The sequence below is a fragment of the Neolamprologus brichardi genome, chromosome 19 (assembly GCF_056152115.1).
Source record: "Neolamprologus brichardi isolate AB-2024 chromosome 19, ASM5615211v1, whole genome shotgun sequence".
In the NCBI taxonomy this organism is placed as follows: domain Eukaryota; kingdom Metazoa; phylum Chordata; class Actinopteri; order Cichliformes; family Cichlidae; genus Neolamprologus; species Neolamprologus brichardi.
The window spans coordinates 14,970,732-14,988,644 of NC_142122.1; the positions used below are offsets into that span (position 1 = coordinate 14,970,732).

Below are 17,913 nucleotides of genomic sequence, written 5' to 3' on the forward strand. Positions count from 1 at the left end.
TCCTGCTAAGGGAGCCCACCGTTAGCAGATGGAATTGCAGTGGGACCGGTGGGTGCACCGGTGGGTGGATCTATCAAAGAAAGATCGAAGATTGCAACCAAGGTTTCCCAAGAGAACGTTGCACTACAGTGAGAAGATCAATGCTATCTGCTTCACATCTCAGTGGCTTTAATGATTTGGCTGATTGGTATGTTATGAGTGGCATATGTTTTTCGAGCTAATAATACTGCGGGACAATGTTAGTCCAAGCACATCACCACGTATAGTTAGTGTTGTTTGATCAGTTTATTGGACATGCTGCACTGACTCTAAAACCTTGGACCAGATTGTTTGTATTTCATTGCAACACAGTGGCGACAAAGTAAAGCCAGGAGGTTATGATGCAGCTGTTTAAGCACCCACTGTAGGGACTTTCTTCCTTTTTTTTGTTATACAAAAACACAAGTGGGTGAGCAACAAGCGAACAAATCGAATGGCTGCCAAGGTCATGGCTCAGACATAGTTGGGTGCCTCTTAACCAACAGCTGTTAAAATTGCACCAGTTGTGGTTTATTTTCACACAAAGTCAGATCTAAGTTGAGGTAGCTGGTTGCATGCGTGCATTTCATCGATCAAGTATTTTAATCTTCAAAGGACATGTTGAAAGGTTCTCCCAAGGACAGGACAATAAAAAGTCTCTATTGATTACCAGAGCATTGATCAATCAGTCCCAGACGGATAACAAGATGTACAAGTCTTGAGTAACAATAGGCATGTTGTAGGATATGGACTGCAAGTTTGATCTTTATTTCATATTTTAGCATCCCAGAGTGGAGCCCACACATGAAATCCACAATCATCCTGATTCGTAGGTTGGTTTTGGCAAGTGTACTGCCTCTGCTGCACACAAACCCTGTGCATGAAGCACTCAACCCACGTATGACTTTTCAAATCAGCTGACTACTCCATAGATTAGGAGACCCATACACGTCATTACCGAGACCTGGAATCACACCAGGCCTCATACAGTCTGAATGACAAGCGGGGCTGAAGTTTTGACACAACATGTATGTCCTTGTGCAATATAAAGGATTTCTTTGTTCTTTCTCCGATGAAAAAGTTAATGCAATCACAGCGATGAGAACAGCTGAGCGACTTAATGGCTTAAAGTGCTCCACATCTAAAGACTCTGGAGACAGTCATTCTGTTGTTCTATGCTTACAACTTATGTTGCTAGGGGGTAAAAATTTAATTATGAAAGCATTTCTTTACTGGAGGTTGTATGGGTCTCCTAATAATGACATATCTTATTTGGAAGATGAAAAAATATGTTATTGATATCCCTTTGTAGGAATTATAATGGTCTCCAGGCTTCTGATAGCTTCCCTCCAAGCCTCAGCCACTATAGGCTGTATAGGCACCTGTATTCTTATTTCCATCAGGATACTACATATCCATGCATACACAAAAATTTGATTGTAAACAATATCTTAGGTGAAATTATTGCTGTGTCTGATGTTTGTTCTTTGGGCTTAAAATGAAGCCATTCCACTGCATGAACCTTTGACACACATGAATGGTGTGGTATGACAGTTATGAACTCACTTATGGCAGTGTAGGCTATTAAGGAACAAAGACTGAGAGACTAAGATTAAATCTGGAAAATGTTGCTGTTAGTTTGGGGGGAAGGAGGAGGTAAATGTGTTCTATTCTGTTGACAACATATTAGAGGCATTATGTGCATTCCTGCGCACTGCGTCTCATTGGCTACAATACCCGTCCGTCATTCCGCTAACGACTCGACTCCGCCCCTGTAGCTCGGATCTGAGGAATGATTGGTTACTCTGTAAAGCAAGATGTCCAATGAGCGTTAAGGAGGGCGGACCCTTTCCGGTGGAACAGGCTCTCGCGCCTACAGTGGTGGAATCGAACGTCCCCGAGCGCACACGGCGTAGAGGAGAGTACAGCGCACGAGTCTGTGGAAGGGAGATAACGGTTTCTTTTTTTTGTCCCCCCTCTCCACTCAAACAACAAGAACAAACCAAACCTGATTTTAGGGGGGTCTCACAGAGTCTTCTGATTATCAGGAGGAGGGAAGCGAGGAGCCGCAAGTTTTTTTTTCTTTTTTCGTTTTTTTCTCTTTTCCTTAAAAGAGGATTCTGTGCTTCGCGGTGGTTTGTTCTCCGCTCTCGCCGCAAAGATGATGGTCGGAGAGGTCGAAGTGAAGGAGCGACCGAGGCCGAGTCCCGACTATTTAATGCAATTATTGAACGAGAAGAAGCTCATGACCAGTTTGCCAAATCTCTGCGGCATCTTCACACACCTAGAGAGGCTTCTGGATGAAGGTAAGTGGCCTTCTGGAGAGACACCCTCCTCGTTGGAGAGGTGGGGGAGTGGGTTAAAGCATGACCACGGTGCAGTCCGGTGTCGGCACGGCTTCGCTGGGCATCCCTCCCGCAAATCGTTAGCGAAACCCGGGGATACACTAGCAGAGGGCACCCCGATATTCCAGGCGGTGGCAGGCGTAGTAGTACCAACTTCCAGTGAAAATTGCCCCACAATACAACCCAAGAAACGCACTAGTATCCTACCGGAGCGAGTTTGTTTCTCCCTGAGCTCTGAGTCCACCGGAGTTTTCTGCTGCTCTCTTGACTTTGTGACGACGAGATGAAAACTTTCTCTTACTTACCTAAGAAATAAAAACCGCATATCACTGTCATGTTGTCAGACGTGTTAACAGGCAAGTTTTAAAAAAAAAAAGATATAAAAATAAAAGCACACTTCAGGTTATACAAATGTTGTTCTCAGTTAAAAAAAAAAAAAAGAACAATCTTTGGGGCCCTGGTTCCACATGTTCCACACAGCAGTTTAGCCGCTCGGGTTAGCAACATTTTCAGCTAGCCTGTCTGGGTGTCTGCTGAACTCTTCAAGAACCAGGCAGTGGCGTTAACTTGGCCACGTATGTAATAAACAGACTGCAATTGCTGTGCTTAACACTGCTATAAACATGCGTTGGGGGGTGTTTGGGTTTGCTTGTGTTCCTCTCTTTTTGCCTTGCTCCGAGGGTCGTGTTAGTTGCCCAGCGGCCGAGTCTAACAGCACGGCGGAATGTCTCTGCTTGTTGCCCAAACAATGGCCACTGAGTTGCTGCTGTGAGGGAGGAGGAGGGGGGTACTCGGAAGATTATTTCAGCCGTCTAACTTTTTTATTAAACGCGGCACCGCTGTCTTTCTCCCTCTTCTTTTGGCTACTACAACATTTGCCTTAAAACCTAGAAGGGGGCTTGTCTGTATTTCCTCCCCCTGCTGCAGCTGCCGTCGTGTTTTCTCTTTTCCCCTCTTTTTTTTTTTAACCAGTCAAGCTTGCCCTACCAAAACTGCGTCGCCCTCTTTTTTTGTCAGCGGCGCCGTCCAGGCTGGATTTGGCAGCCGGCATTTGTTTCCTGCGCCCTGTCACTGATTTTGGCACCCCCTGTGACTTTGATAACCCAGGATTGTTTGCCGTTTATGTTGATAGTATCATTATCATAAGCTGGTCTAAGCGGAAGGTTGGACCTGTGGTTTATGTAACTGAGCTGGGGACACTAGAGAGCGCCACAGCCCCCTGGCAGACTGTCCCCATGCATTTTGTGTGTAGCTTTGGCTCGGACATCACGATGAATTTAAAAATAAGACTACCGCGTAAGTTACAGCATGAACGAGCTATTTCTTAAGAGGAAAGAGGACCTGAAAGTAGCGCATGCCTATGAGTTTCGGTAACATGTCTGGATGAGTAGGCTCTGTAGTATGTAGTTGCTAAACCGGTCTGCAAAGATTTTCTGGCCGTCTTGATGGGCGATAAACAAGACACTAGAGGCAAATGCGGAGCTGTTTACTTATTACCACTATGAAACTAAAGCTTGCATAACGCTAAACGGATGCACATTGAGTTTAAGCCTGGGTGCTGCTTTGGTGCAGTAAATAGTGAAGTCTTCTCATTTGCCTATAGGACATTTTTATAGTGCTTTTTTATTAGTAGAAAATTGCACTTCTTCCTCTTCATCTTTTTTATTTAGTTTGAGGCTTGCTAAAGTCTCTTATGTACGATGTTCTTAGAAAATCTGCAGCTCTGCAATGCACACGTATTTTTTGTTTTTAATGATTTCGGCCTCTAATTTGATCGTCTCCACACCCCATAAATACTTCCCAAAACTGATGAAATATCTTGCACTTTTATTGTAGTCATGTGGGACTGCTGGGTGTGTTGGTGTTTTCATTTGAGGGAGAGTTAGGAAGCAGATGTGTTCTCCTATTTTTTTTTTTTCTCTCATCCACACTGTTAACAGGTCAACACTGCTGCTTTTGGTAAACTTTTGAGTTTGCCCTCCTCAAAAAGAAAGGACTCCATGCAAATAATGCATTTCCGTCGTATTGACTTTTTATACATGGGGCCAACTAAAATGTATCTGTTTGCATCTCAGGAATACTAAAAAGGCTGAGCTGATAAAGGTTCCCAGTTGTGTTCATTAAACGGACTCTTAAGTCAAGGAGGAGTTGGATAAAAATTGCATTTGCTTTCTGCAAGCGACTCGGTGCTCTGGTCTGATGCTTCGTTGCAGCGCCCGTTGTTAAAGAACTTGCAAAAACATCCAGTCCTCTGGTGTTTAAGAAATCACTTGTAACTTCCCAGTCTCGCTCCTCTAAAACGGCACATCTGATGTTTTTGAGGGTTTCCACGGCACCAGCCCAAACTTTACCCTGCTGCTAAAAGTTGCATGTGTGTATCAGATGAAGGTAGTGAAGGCCTGTCTAACTGACTGTCTGGTTTCTTCTGTTGTTTGGTTTCATCTCCATGTGGAGGGGGCCAAAACTCTGATGTGGTATTTGGAGCAGACCTCCTCTCGGTCCCCTCGTCCCCTTGTATATGTTGTGAGCAGGCCCCACCACATCTAGTAGAATCAGGCTTGTTTATGTTACGTTTCATGTGATGGTGGATGTCTGCTCCTCTCGAAGTTCAGAAAAGTAGTGTAGAGTTGTGATTTAAAAAAAAAAGTTTTTAATGGCGGTTGGTAGTTGACATTTGAGTAGTAAAGATAGCATCTCTCTTTCCTTTCTAGTCAGATTGGATAGACTGAGGTCTGACTTGTATTTGACCTAACAAGTTACGTTGTTTTCCCCACGGAGTATGCTACGTGCCTTCAATATCTCAGCCAATTCTTGCACATTGAAGGTGTCCCATGAAGGCCAGTATACTGTGCCAAACAACAAAAAGTTAATGACTGTGCTAATTTGTTGATAAAGCTTTACATTAGTGTTGGACGTTTTTGTGTATTGTTTAAAACAAATTCCCAGAGGATGGGGTTTGCTTTCTGAGTCTGTTTTGTGGGCTTAAATGTGACTGAACGGCTTAAACGCCTTCCTTTGTCAGATTTAAGTGCTGCTAATGAGAGCAAAAATATAACCAGTTGCAGTTGAATATTTTAAACTCTCCCAATTCCTCCCATCTCTCAGTGCACCCTTCCGACAGCTGCTCGTCTCCCCCAACCCACCCCACCCTCCCGCCCAGCATTTTGTGCATGTCTACACAGCTGTTTCCATGTGCGCAAGAAAGCCGACACCACCCTCCTGTGCGACCACCGCTCCCGCCCTGTTTTAGCAAGCCTGCGTGCACGGACGACCCCGTTACTTTCCCAGCATGCATGTTGTCCCTCAAGGTCACTCTGGCCGATTGACGTGCCCCCCTTTTTGAATTCCCCTTCCGTTGCAGTTGTTCATCTCCCTGAGGTGACACCTGCTGTGGAGTTTTTTATTTCTCTTTACGATCTGCCTGCCAACAAGCTGCTTCAAATTGCTATATTTTCTCTTGGTAGAAGGAGACAGACTGTATAACATCTAGAAATGCAGTCCTAGTAGTGAAGTACGGGAAATGTTGAAGGCAAGATTTTTTTTAGTTGTTGCCATGAAGTTTGATGAGTGTCTGTGGGTGGGCAAAATAATCAGATTTCTCAGCAATATATTTATTCTGAGCTCCTGTTGTGATGAAATGAAGATGAAGAAATGTAGTCAGATTACTCCACAGATATAAAAATTGGTCAGTTTTGCAAAGACATGTAAAGTTTTTGAAAGCTAACAGCAGCTGCACAGCAGAGCTGCTCAGTGCTTTAGACAAAGGCATGTTGTAAAATGGGAGCAATGCGATTCACATGTTAGCTTCTGTTTCAATTCCAAAACCACAGTTTAAAAATGGCTAACATTAGTGGTCTTACTTTCATTTTGTGTAACAAGATCGGGCATCAGCAAAGAGAAATTACACAAGCATTAGCTTGGTGGGAATAACATTGTACTCCCTCTCGCTATTTTGTTATTGTTGCCCAGCTGCTCTTAGTGTTTTTCTTTATAATTGCAATATGTAAACATTAGCAGTTGCTAGTGGTGCTGTTTTCTTTGTTTGTTTTGTGCAGGCCTTCAGTTTTATTTAATAAGCTGTTTTTGAGTCACGATTTGTCTTGAGTGGCGAGTAAACTAATACATTGACATAGTAAATCATCCATTATCCTCCAAAATGGAAAATCAACATTTTGGGCCACAATACCCAGCCTTAGCAATGTGCCTATTTTTGTGGATTGTTGCTATAATAGATTAAATGTGCAATTGTGCGGTGAAGTCATGTGGTGCAATGTGCCACTTGTTCCTAGCTACATCATTTCCCTTTGCATACAATTTTAGCGTCTGCTTGTTTATTTCTGTGTGTCACGTTTTAACAGGACATTCCTGTGAGAGCTGTCAGCATTCTGGAGGACAAACAGTCTGCTGTCCACTGTGGTGCGTTTGTGGGGAATTGGTCTTCAGGGAACAGCTGTTTTAGTGAACAGATTGTGATAAATGGGTGACTGCTGGAAGTCTGAATTCTGTTCTCTACCTGACGTCCCACATTTCTGTCAGTCTTTCGTGTATAGCAGTCCCCCCTCGCCTCCCCCTGTATTCCTGTGTCTGCCATTGCTGCACTGCCCTCCCACTGTAGCTTGACCCTTGGCGTTCCTCGGCACAGGGCTGGACCTGCAGTAACCTCTGACATGCAATCAATTTAGCAGCTAACAAGATTGAGCACAGCTCACAAAGTGAGATAGTGCTCAGAGCTGTAAGGGAACACAGATAAAGTTGGGGGGTGTTAGGCCAAGGCTGTTGTTGCAAGCAGAAACCTGTTAAATCCCCTAGAGCGGAATCCAATAACTATTTTGATTGCTGAATAAGTATATTATGATTATTGGTTATTCTGCATATGACTCACACGGTGCTTCTTATATAGCTGTCGGCAGGTAAATTACTCTGAAGGTTTTTTTTCTGCATATGTTATTTAACAATAAAGAACAATGGTAAACTGATCATTACTTTGCCTTTCTCGGCCTTGACTGTTTATAGCAGGGATGTTCCTGGTTGTCCCAGCTCCAGACGCTCAGCTAGTCTAAAAGTATTTAACAGTTCTCTAAAACGTTTAATTATATTCTTATAGAATAAAATTGTGTTTTAAATGTTGCTGAATTGTGTGGCTCTTTGATCCATGCATCACATTGCATGCACACAATATTAGATAAGAGCGTCAAGCGTTAGCAGCTGCAGTTTTTCTTTCTTCCAAGCTTGCACCCAGACACCTGTACAGTAGCTATATTGCTCCTTTTGCGTAGTTATATACTAGTTTACTGCAGTTGTCATACATCTGGTCATTTTTCTACAGGTACAACAACAGGACCACAATGGTTTCTGTCAGAGAGAGAGGGTGAGAAAGAAGCGCCAGCGTCCATTGGGGCCACAGCTATGGCTAGCAACAGGCAGTGTCGTAACATGATAGTTCCACTAGTTCCCTTGTGTCGTATGTTAACAAAACACGAAATAATCTCAAGCAAGCTCTATTTCAGATACCAGCTAATAAGGGCAGCAATGTTTAACCTTTTAACTTCTTTGTTTTAACTTCTCATATCTACAGATAATCTAGAAATGCTAGAAGTGTACCACTACAGCGTTTCATTGAACCAGTGTTGCTCCAGTTCTCATGTGCTGAGATCAGCACTAAACTTGGTTCACTTCCAGCATACGTCCCGTGACTTTGAAAACGTGCTCTTGCTGTTATATGTGGGTTTTTTCAGGATATGAATATTGGTTTATTTTTTAAAATTTTTTAAAAAACACTTTCTACCAAGGAAAAAACTCTTTAAACAGCATTTTTACCAGAAATATCAGGGAAATAAACAGATCTTTGTTTAGTAAAGTAACACAGACTCATTCCCTTAACTACATTTGGCCCAGTTGTGCTTGCTGTACATGTGTTTTCATCCACCCCTTCCCCCTAAAGTCAGATTTTGAGACAAGAGAAACTCTGTATATAATCCAGTAGAGAATCATACCCGATGTACCACAAACAGTTGCATATATACGATTGCGCATGCACATCAGGTAGACACACTAGTGGGCCTTACTCTGGCCCTAATGTGGTTCCTTTACGCGGTCTCTCCTCCCTGGTAATAAATTAGGTGGTGGCACAAGTCTGACAGGGTGATGTGGAGGGTTTGTAGAAGGAAACAGAGTCACAGCGTTTGCTTGACACTCTTTCTTCTGTTGTACCTCTGCCTATCCCCACCGCAGCTTCTGGCCCTGTTCTAACTCTGGCCCTGGAGCCATCTTGCTCCCCTGGTGCTGCTCTCGCCCCGACAAAACCACTCCCACCCTGTGGATGCTGTATGATAAAGTCATCCACTGACAGTTCCAGGGTCTTATCTCAGGCCTCAATCCCGTGAGTGCTGGGGACTCCTTATCAGCGATTTCTCTGCCTGGCCTCCTGTCTTCGTGCCCTGCCCCAACTGCCTGGCTGACTATCAGGCTTGTGTCGCCAAGACTAAGTGTCTTTCCTTATGATGCTGCTGGCTGTTAGGCCACACATGGCTGCAGGCAGTTTTATCTCTTTTTATTTTTCCCTAAAAGCAGAGCCATTGCATCAGAATGAGCAATAAGAGAGTACGGTAACCAGATGGACAGGAAATCTTCCTGGAAAATCGTGGTTCTTGTTAAAGTGGGAGTCATACTTGTTTCTGTGTTTCATTAGATAATGACAAGCAGGATTAAAGAGGAAAGATGAACTGAGGGATGTCGTAATCTTACAACAGCTTTCTGACACAGACTTGTTCAGTAAATTGGGTTACTTGTTCCCGTCTCTAAAACTAGAACTCCACCATTGCATTTGACCCAAGTTTTGTCAGCTTTTACAATCTGTCTTAAATTTTTGTGTCTGATGGAATAACATATCCAGGAAGTCATGCCTGCTTCAGACAGGAAAGCGCTATAAAGAGGGGGAGTCAGTGGTTTGTTTTCCTTCAGACAGGCACGGGGAGGGAGGGGGAGCTGTTTTCTTGCTGTGGTGACAAGCTCTGTTTTTGTTTTGTTTTTGTTTCCAGACCCACAGAGGTGAGTCTGTCTCTCAGTTTATTTTATTTTTTTGACTTATTTTAGATTACATAATGAATCCCCTCTTATCTGGTTCCTCCGTTGCACATTTATATAAATACACAACTTGCGATATATTTCTCAGTTACAGAAGTATGGGCCCCACCCTGCTACATTCTTTGCATGCCTCAAACAGCTCTCCCACTGGCCTCACTCACAGAAGTCCACCTCATTTTCTCTCTTTTTCCCCTTTCCACTCTGTTTTTAAAGTCTGAACTGTCCCAACACATACACTGGTTATAATTGACCAGCACCATTTCCTGTTTTCGTCCCCTATTTTTATCATAAAAGGAGATGAGGGAAAAAAAAAAGAAGAGCTGAATGCTCACTCTGTTCCTGTCTCACTCGCCCACCGATCTGCATTCATTTTCTTTCTCCTTTCAGAGGAGGAATGGCAAAGCGAACGTTGGCAGCCAGCTCAGGAATTTCACCGGAGCACAGTCAGAACACTTAACCTCCAGCCTGGTGTTTGTTTTCCCCACACTTGCTCTCATAGAGTGTTTTAGCTCGGCTTAATGCGAATGCCACCGTGACACGTAGGAATTACTCCTTTGCTTTAAATGCCTGGAAATGTTCGATGAATAATTTTGTCTTTGACTCTGTGATTTTTTTTCCCTAACAGCCAGCAACAGGAAACTTGATTCAACTCCTGTGGAAATATCAAAGTGTAGAAACGTTCTTTCTTCCCCCCCCCCCCCCCCCCCCCCTTTTTTTTTTTTTTTTTTTTTTTAGCTTGGTAACGTTTCTATACTCTCATATAACCCCTGTTTGCCCAAAGCGTCTCTGGCCCTGTCCTATTCATAACACCCAGCGTTAAATCAGTCTGCCTGTGGTTTTCAGCCTTTGCAGGGGTTTCTAACTAGTTGCAGGCTGATGAATCTGAGAAGAATAATTTAACTGTTCCTCAGCAGCCCTTGTTGTTTCTGTGAAGCTTGGCAAGAGCAGGCAGTGCTGCCATAACCTCCTGTAGGGGCCAAAGAAAGTGAAGTGGGAGGAGGCAGTGAGATCACTACTGAGCATTTTGCCACCGTGCTTTCAACACGTTTTCCGTCCTTGCATTTCAAAAGCCATACTCTACTATTCACAGTACTGTTGCTTGTTAGTTGTGTCATTGTGCAACGTGCTGTAAAAATTTCATTGTAAATTGCATAATTTTGCAAAATGATGCCTTTAGCCTGTATACTGCGCCATTTGCTTCAATGCCAATTTTTAATCTGGCATCTGCACTGCTGCCTTAAAGCTGCAGTTTTTATATATTGTTATTATGAGTTATTATGTTTTCTGTATTTTTCACCTGTTTCTTATATTTTAATTTCAAACGTGTCATAGTCTTAAAGACATTTCTAAACAAGCTTTCTGGCGTCCAGTTTGATAAGGCGGAGATTGAGATGTCGTTTGATGTGTCCTTCACAGACTTTTTCTGGTTTGGGAGCTCTAATTACACAATGATGCAGAATTTTGCGAGTCGTGTTTTGTTTGTATTTTTACCCAGGGCAGTCGGCTTTTCATCTTGAATGCAGTCGATCTCTTGTAAAGACGCTTGCTGCATTGTTCTTTAGATGTTGTTGTCCCTTTAGATTTCTCCGGTCCTGCTTTGAACAGAATTGACAGTTCTGAGAAAAAAAACAAACCGGTGCCAGAAATAATGTCAGCATTGTTCCAAACAATTGTAAATATAATAAATATTTTCAGGATGTTGTTTGAAGTCCCTAACCCCCACAAAAAAGTTGAGTTCATCTTGTAGAAATCTTCTCAATGTTAAGGATTTCACATGCATGCAGACTTCTCTTAAATGCTTATATACTGGGTAAAAGCTTCGATATTATGTTATATGAGTACTAAATTACTTTCGTTTTTAAACAGGAGAGGCCTTTGACATATTTACCTTTTACCAGTTATAAAGATAGTTTTAAAGACTGTGAAACTGGTTTTGTCACACATGCGGTGTGTGAACTGTAAAATAGAAACATGTCAGCAGAGTGAAGAAGGATGTTCTCTATCAAATCATGCAGGAAGGTTGTTTTTTTTTAAATGTATTTATTTTAGGCGTAGATCAGCGGTCCCCAACCTTTTTTGCACCACGGACTGGTTTATGCCCGACAATATTTTCACAGACCGGCCTTTAAGGTGTCGCGGATAAATACAACGAAATAAAACTAGTACCGGTACCAAAAAAAAGAAGATTTATTCATAACACACGACCCAGGAGCACGATTGAAAAGACCCAGGAAAACCGAGTAAACGATAACAAAATAACGCTAAAAACCTATAAAACCCCTGAAAACCATACATTTCACACCTGAGCCTCAACTCTCGCGGCCCGGTACCAAACGACTCACGGACCGGTACCGGGCCGAGGCCCGGGGGTTGGGGGACCGCTGGCGTAGATGACATAGGCATATGAACTCTCTTAGTTTACAAGCTAAAATGCTGGTAAAGGAGCATCATTTATTTAGCAGGCATTCAAGTTTAAAGTGTTTCTATTACTAATGCCAGGCAACATTTGTCCCTCTTATCTAATAAAAGAGCACGTTACCAGTAGCAGACCTGTAACATGTGGTGGGGAAAAGATTTTTATGTGGCATGAGATGGTCTTAATTTTTTAGACAGGTTAGAGATTTGGGATCAGGCGCATAAACAGATGTTGTTTATTGTATTTAAATGCACATTTTACAACTTCCTACAAGGATAAATAAAAGCTAAAAATTGCTTTAATGCCACTGAGTGATAGTCTTACAGTTTTAATGTCATCACAGTGTTACAGTGGTTTAAAAGTGTTACTTCAGCTTCTGTTCTTTCTGCTAATTATCTCTGAGTTTTTCTATTTATTCATCCATAAACGGCTCATGTCTTTGGCAGCCATGTTTCTTGTGAGACTCGCGTGTTGAATTTTGTTAGCTTGAACCAATCCAAGTGTGGTATGTTGTCTCAATATGTGGGTTGGGGAGACGAGGGATAAAAATGCTGTGCAGCCATACATTACGTGGGACACCTGGTCACACTAATTGCAGGTAGCAAACCCTGTACTGTCCTTGTTGTTGATGTTCTCATTTGTGTTTGTAGTGATGGAGTTATGTTGTCTTGGATAGAGGTGCACACATTTCTTTTACAAACAGCAGTCTTTTTTTTGTCCTCTGTAGATTTTTATGTCATTGTTCCTTCAACCTGTACAGCAGTGGTTCAGTTGATTGAACAGGGTTTACTCTGACTCAGTGACACAGTCACACATAGTAACTGTCTGGCCCAACTCCAATTACATGTGTTGCACAGTTGTATTTTACAGTGGCTGTCTGCCCTGCAGTCTTCTGCTGTAATACAAAACATGGTTTGCTTAGCATAATTTATGCCCATGTGCAGCACATGCAGCCCACGGTGACAGGAGCAGCTCATGAACTAAGTTCTGTGACAGAAAGTGAACCAGTTTTGAGCCTGTTGTGTTTGTTTAGTGTTTGTTGCTGCTTGTCTGTTTGTAGCGAGGCTTAAGTCTGCCTATCCTTATCAGTGCATGGGTTGGGAGGAGATTACACAGCAGAAACAATAGGTGTTTTCATATGATTAGGCTTTAATTGGCGAAACAAAGAGTCCCTGTCACACTTTGTGCAACATGGGAAAGACTGGCATAAAAAACATGGATAACTGGCAGGAAAGAATGTGTCGTCTATATGAAAGGGTTAGGGCATGAGCTTGTCCCCACTCTGTTGATTTATTGTGTTCGCTGAAAGCAAAAAAGGCGAGTTAGGCTTCCGAGAGCAATGGGAGGATGGTGAGTGTGATAAAGAACAGTGGGGGGAGACAGAGGATTCCTATGTGCTGTGAATGAGGTCATCTGGTTGGTTATGAAGAAGGTCACCGACCCCTCCCTCAGCTCCACACGCCACCCCTCTGTCTCCCCATTCCTCCTCTCAGCAAATGATGCACAATGGCTTTTTGTGCTTTAATGGGCCAGACTCACACACTGGGTCATTCCTACCGGTTCACATAGCAGCATGCATACAAGTGCTATCTGTCAAAAAGCCCAGAGGATTGCAGTTAATTTTTACACTCTGTATTTACCACTTGGTTAATAATCTGACCTGGATGTACCACTTTATAAAGCTGCTGCATACTGCTGGTGGTATTCCTGACACAATATCATACATTATATAGGTGAGCAGAAAAAAAGACCACCGTGGCAGATCAAAGAGTTTATAGTCTATTAATGTCAATTTGTATGTATAAGGCAATTGATATTATGTAACCAATTCTACTGAACTATGAGTTCTGTAATTTGTAACACAAACTATTTGTACCACCAAAAACTGCACATTTGCTAAATTTCACCACCTACATAATGCTAGCTAGCCAAGTGGCAGTCTGAGACTCTGTTGCTACATTCAGAAGCGATAAAGACAGATGGAAGATGAAAAATATAACAGGAAGGAGCTGGGTCAGCTCTTTGTAAGGTTTTCAGTCTCAAAATGAGACTCGTCATGTCTCATTCCTGGACAGGCTCCCTCCATGCTTAAAGTTCACTGCAGGCGGGGTAAAGACAGCTCCAGGTGAGGTCAGCATAATGAACATGTTACTCTAGGTTAACAAATGCGCTTTCTGCATTGAAAAACGAACTTGGTACCCACCCTTCCACCAAAGGAAAATCACCAGAACTGTGATTTTTATTTTTTTATTATTTATTTAATAAAGAATAAGTAGACAGCTGTTTTGATTTAAGTGTAGTTTAATTTGGATAAGATTAAAATGCTTTTTAATTTTTTTAATTTTTATTTTGTCAAATGGCCAGAAATAACAGGAAACAATACAGGCTTCTGCTAAGTAAGTTAACACACGCTTGTTCCCTTAACTATAAGCGGACCAATCGTGCTTATGAGCGTAACCCCCAAAGGCTCATTTTGCCAGGAGAAACCCAGCTAGAGGCTAACAGGTGCCTTTTCCTGGCGATACAATCATTTGTGCTGCAAAGTTTGGAAGAATAAGTCCAAACAGAGTTTGTTTGAAAGCTGCTCTCGGCTGTGGACACATTAATGCTAACGAGCCAGATGTTGACTTTGTTTAAAAACAGTGGCAAACAAAAAGTGCCATTACATCTAACAGAAACCATAACAGGTACTCTGTTATGGCCCGACTCTAGTATTTATTTTGTGTTCAAATCTTAGAGGTTAGAAGAGCAGATTTATTAGTTTGGCCACATGCTTTTATTTTTATCTCTGTTTAATTAATGTTTTATATTCCATACATGCCTGTCAGAAGAATGAGCCTATTAATTAAATAGTATCAATAAATAATAAACTGTGACATACAGTAAAACTGCAACAATAAAACCAAAAAATATAATTTGGTCACTGTTTAATGATTAATGTGGTTTATTGAAGGAGCTTCAAATCTATAAGCATGTTCTCTGTCAAAGTAGTGGTTGAAAAAGGCTTTTAAGTCCTTTTTTCCTGTATTTGTGGCACTTGTGGTTGCTGGACGAGAAAAACGTGTTGTTTAAATAAAAATAAACAACACTGTTTGACAGTATGCTAAAGTACTGCCCGCCCCTTTGCGCCAGTACATCCTGGGTACGAATACAGCTGCTTCTCTCCAGCTGGTGTGTATAGATTTTATTACAGAAGGTGCCAGCATAAGCTTGCTGACATTGAAAATGGTGATTTAAGAGATTTGTTTTGTTGTGTTTTGTTTGTGATTGCCAGCATTGTGTTGGTAAATTAAATATATATATATATTTCTCTTTAGTTGCCTTCCTTCCAAGGGAAGAAAAGATTTATTGCAGCTGGGGATGGAAGGTGCTTAGACCCAGCAGGAGAGACAGGTGTGGGCATGAGCAGGGTGCCAAGGTGCCAGCTGCTGTTGACACCTTAAGGTGAGGAATAGTCTGCTAGGAGATGGACTTGTCTCTCTCTCTGTCCCCTTTAATCCCCCCTCTTCAGCTCCCTGCTCTCCTCTCCTCTGCTTTCCTGGAGAGTATTTGTCTGACACTACTTTAGGCTGTTTGTGATGGGAGTTCTTCCTGCAACCTTATTTTTATTGAGCGTCTGACACTCTGAATGAACCAGACCTTGGTTCCGTCTCCTCCTCCCTCATCACCATGTGAAATCTTGCTCCGTCTGCATCTCTAAAATGCACATACACATAGTTTTTTTTCCTTATTTCCCCCTCCTATTTCTTCCTTTCTGCCTTAAACATGTACATGCATCCGTCTCATCTATTTGTGTTACGTTGCCTTCCATTTTGATAACGTGGTGCTTGGCAAAAGCAACGTTTTCATTGTTGGGGAAAAATTGGTATCTGTTCTCCCCAGGGAGTGACTCATTTTTCCTAGTTTTGTCTTTTCACCTATTTATTTTATCAGGCTGACTCTACAGCATCCCATCATTGTTTTTTTCCCCTCTGCCTTTTGTTCTCCCCTCTCATCTCCTGTTTCTCCAGATTTTTTTTTTATTTTCTTCTCCCACTCTCTGCTTCCATTTGTTTTCACTTCTCCAGCCTCCCTCTGTACTCGCATGTGTGGCAAAAATCCAGCCTTGGGGCTACATTGCCTCTTTCATGTGAGGACCAGTGGTGACATTAAAGGCCTGTAACGTTGTCTGTCGGTTTGCATCAGCCCAGCTCTAACTGTCTGCGCCCAGGACCCAAGCGTGCACTCAGCTTTCCACTCACTCACTGCCAAGCTCAATCGTCGTTTGGTAGGAAACAACATGCCTGCGCCCGCTGGCTGTAATTGTGCACATGTACATTGCACTTGCAGATTTGTTAAGCCCACCCCACACCCAAGCACTTTGAGGCAGATCAATGTTTAAAGGCTTAAACATTGTAGAAGCTTGGTTAATGACAGTTGAGTCAGCGACAGCGCTTCCCACTTTTTTTTTCTTCGTCTTCATATTCCTCTCCTCCCCTTTTGACACTCTGACCTAGTTGTTGTAGCTCTTCAAAATCTTAAAATCCTTCTGTTTAAATACTCTGAAAGGTACATGACTTGGCAGACAAAACAGATCAAATGGCAGATCTGTGGGGCGGCCAGACCAAACAGATGCATAGCTAAAGTGCAGTTTTTCTTATGATCTACAGATAGAAGAGAGGGTAGGTGAGGGGGAGCCCTTTCCTTTTTTGAAATGTATTTTTTGTTGTTGTGCGTCCTTCAAGATAAGCAATCTGGAAGTACATCCCATAGCAGGAGAGTTTTTAAGTGTGTCTACATTGTGCCAGGCCTGTTTAGTACATACAGCTACTCTATAAAGAACAGTCCGAGTTATGACTATCTAACACTTACACAATGCGTCCTTGGATACTTAGTCCAGAATAATTCCTGTTCTGGCAGAGGACCATGCATATCTATACAGATATTTAACACATTTGTTTTTGTATGCCTAATTTGTTTTGAACAAGAGTAGGCGTTTAAAGTGGTAAGATTTAAATACTGGAGGAAAAAAAGGGCCCATCAGACTGCAAAGCTGATGAAGAGCCGGCACAAAGACACAATAGCAGCTGGGATGTCTGTGTGTTGTCACACCCAGGGACAGCGACTGAGTGGCTGTTGGACTGGAACTTAAGATGGTAGCTACAAGCCCCAGCAGGCCCAGCGCCTGGGGATAAAAGAAGCTGACATACAGACACACACACATGCATATAATCTGTGATGTAACCTGTTTGTCTTCCTGTATGTATAACTCATATCCTTCTCAAGCTTTTTCTGCACACAGACTATAGGCACACACCTTACTTAATTTCAGCGTTAGATTGAAATGCTTCATTGAAGCTTGTATTGCTATAATGGCAGGTGAATATAGCTGTCATAGCAGGGTGACTACTAATGTGCATTGGCACAAATTTGAGTTTCCTATTAGTAAAAAATGTGGAGCGCAGGAAAGAGCAGGGCCAAGCGCCAGCCTTACAGATCATTTGTTAACTTATGGATTGACTAAATGTTTCAGTGGTTTCTTGTAGTTGTGGTACACAATACATGCTTAGTCTTCCTGTCTTGTTGTATACTGTCTGACACTCTTTAGAGAGGAGGTGAGGGAAGTTAATTGTCATTTTTTAAAGCTTAACGTTCTCATTTGGTGGAACTGTTTTGGATTAAAAGGCATTTAAAATACGTGCTCAAACGTCTGTATTGCTTATATGAAAGAGCAGACTGGTTTGTTATGGTTGCACTTACCTATTAAACCAGTAACCAGTTATGACAAGATCCATAAAGCCAGGAGTTATTGCACTGCTTTTTAATTTAATTGCATCATATTTTATTTTGTATTTTCCTCTGAATATTTATTGTAAATATTTTATGTCGGCTTCATCTTTTGAGCCAGATCAAAAGATAAAGCTGACTTGCTTACCTTGCTTTAAGAAAGTGTTGAGCTTGAGTTTGCTCTGTGGACACCTGAAGAGATTATGGATGGATCTGTCTTTTTGTTTTCCTCCCTTAACTCCCCCCCCCCCCTCCCATATTGTTCCATGGAAATGGATATGAATA

At 42.2% G+C, this 17,913-nt stretch overlaps 1 protein-coding gene across 5 annotated transcripts in view; it reads left to right on the forward strand.

Moving 5' to 3' along the window:
• The first annotated feature begins 1,910 nt into the window (after positions 1–1,910).
• qkia (QKI, KH domain containing, RNA binding a) overlaps positions 1,911–17,913 on the forward strand; it is a 79,014-nt gene continuing 63,011 nt past the window's right edge. For all 5 annotated transcript variants that reach the window (XM_035910966.2, XM_006798491.3, XM_035910965.2 and 2 more), the window contains exon 1: positions 1,911–2,324. In XM_035910966.2, coding sequence (XP_035766859.1) covers positions 2,180–2,324 — 145 coding nt within the window. In that variant the 5' untranslated portion in view covers positions 1,911–2,179. The remainder of the gene's footprint in view (positions 2,325–17,913) is intronic.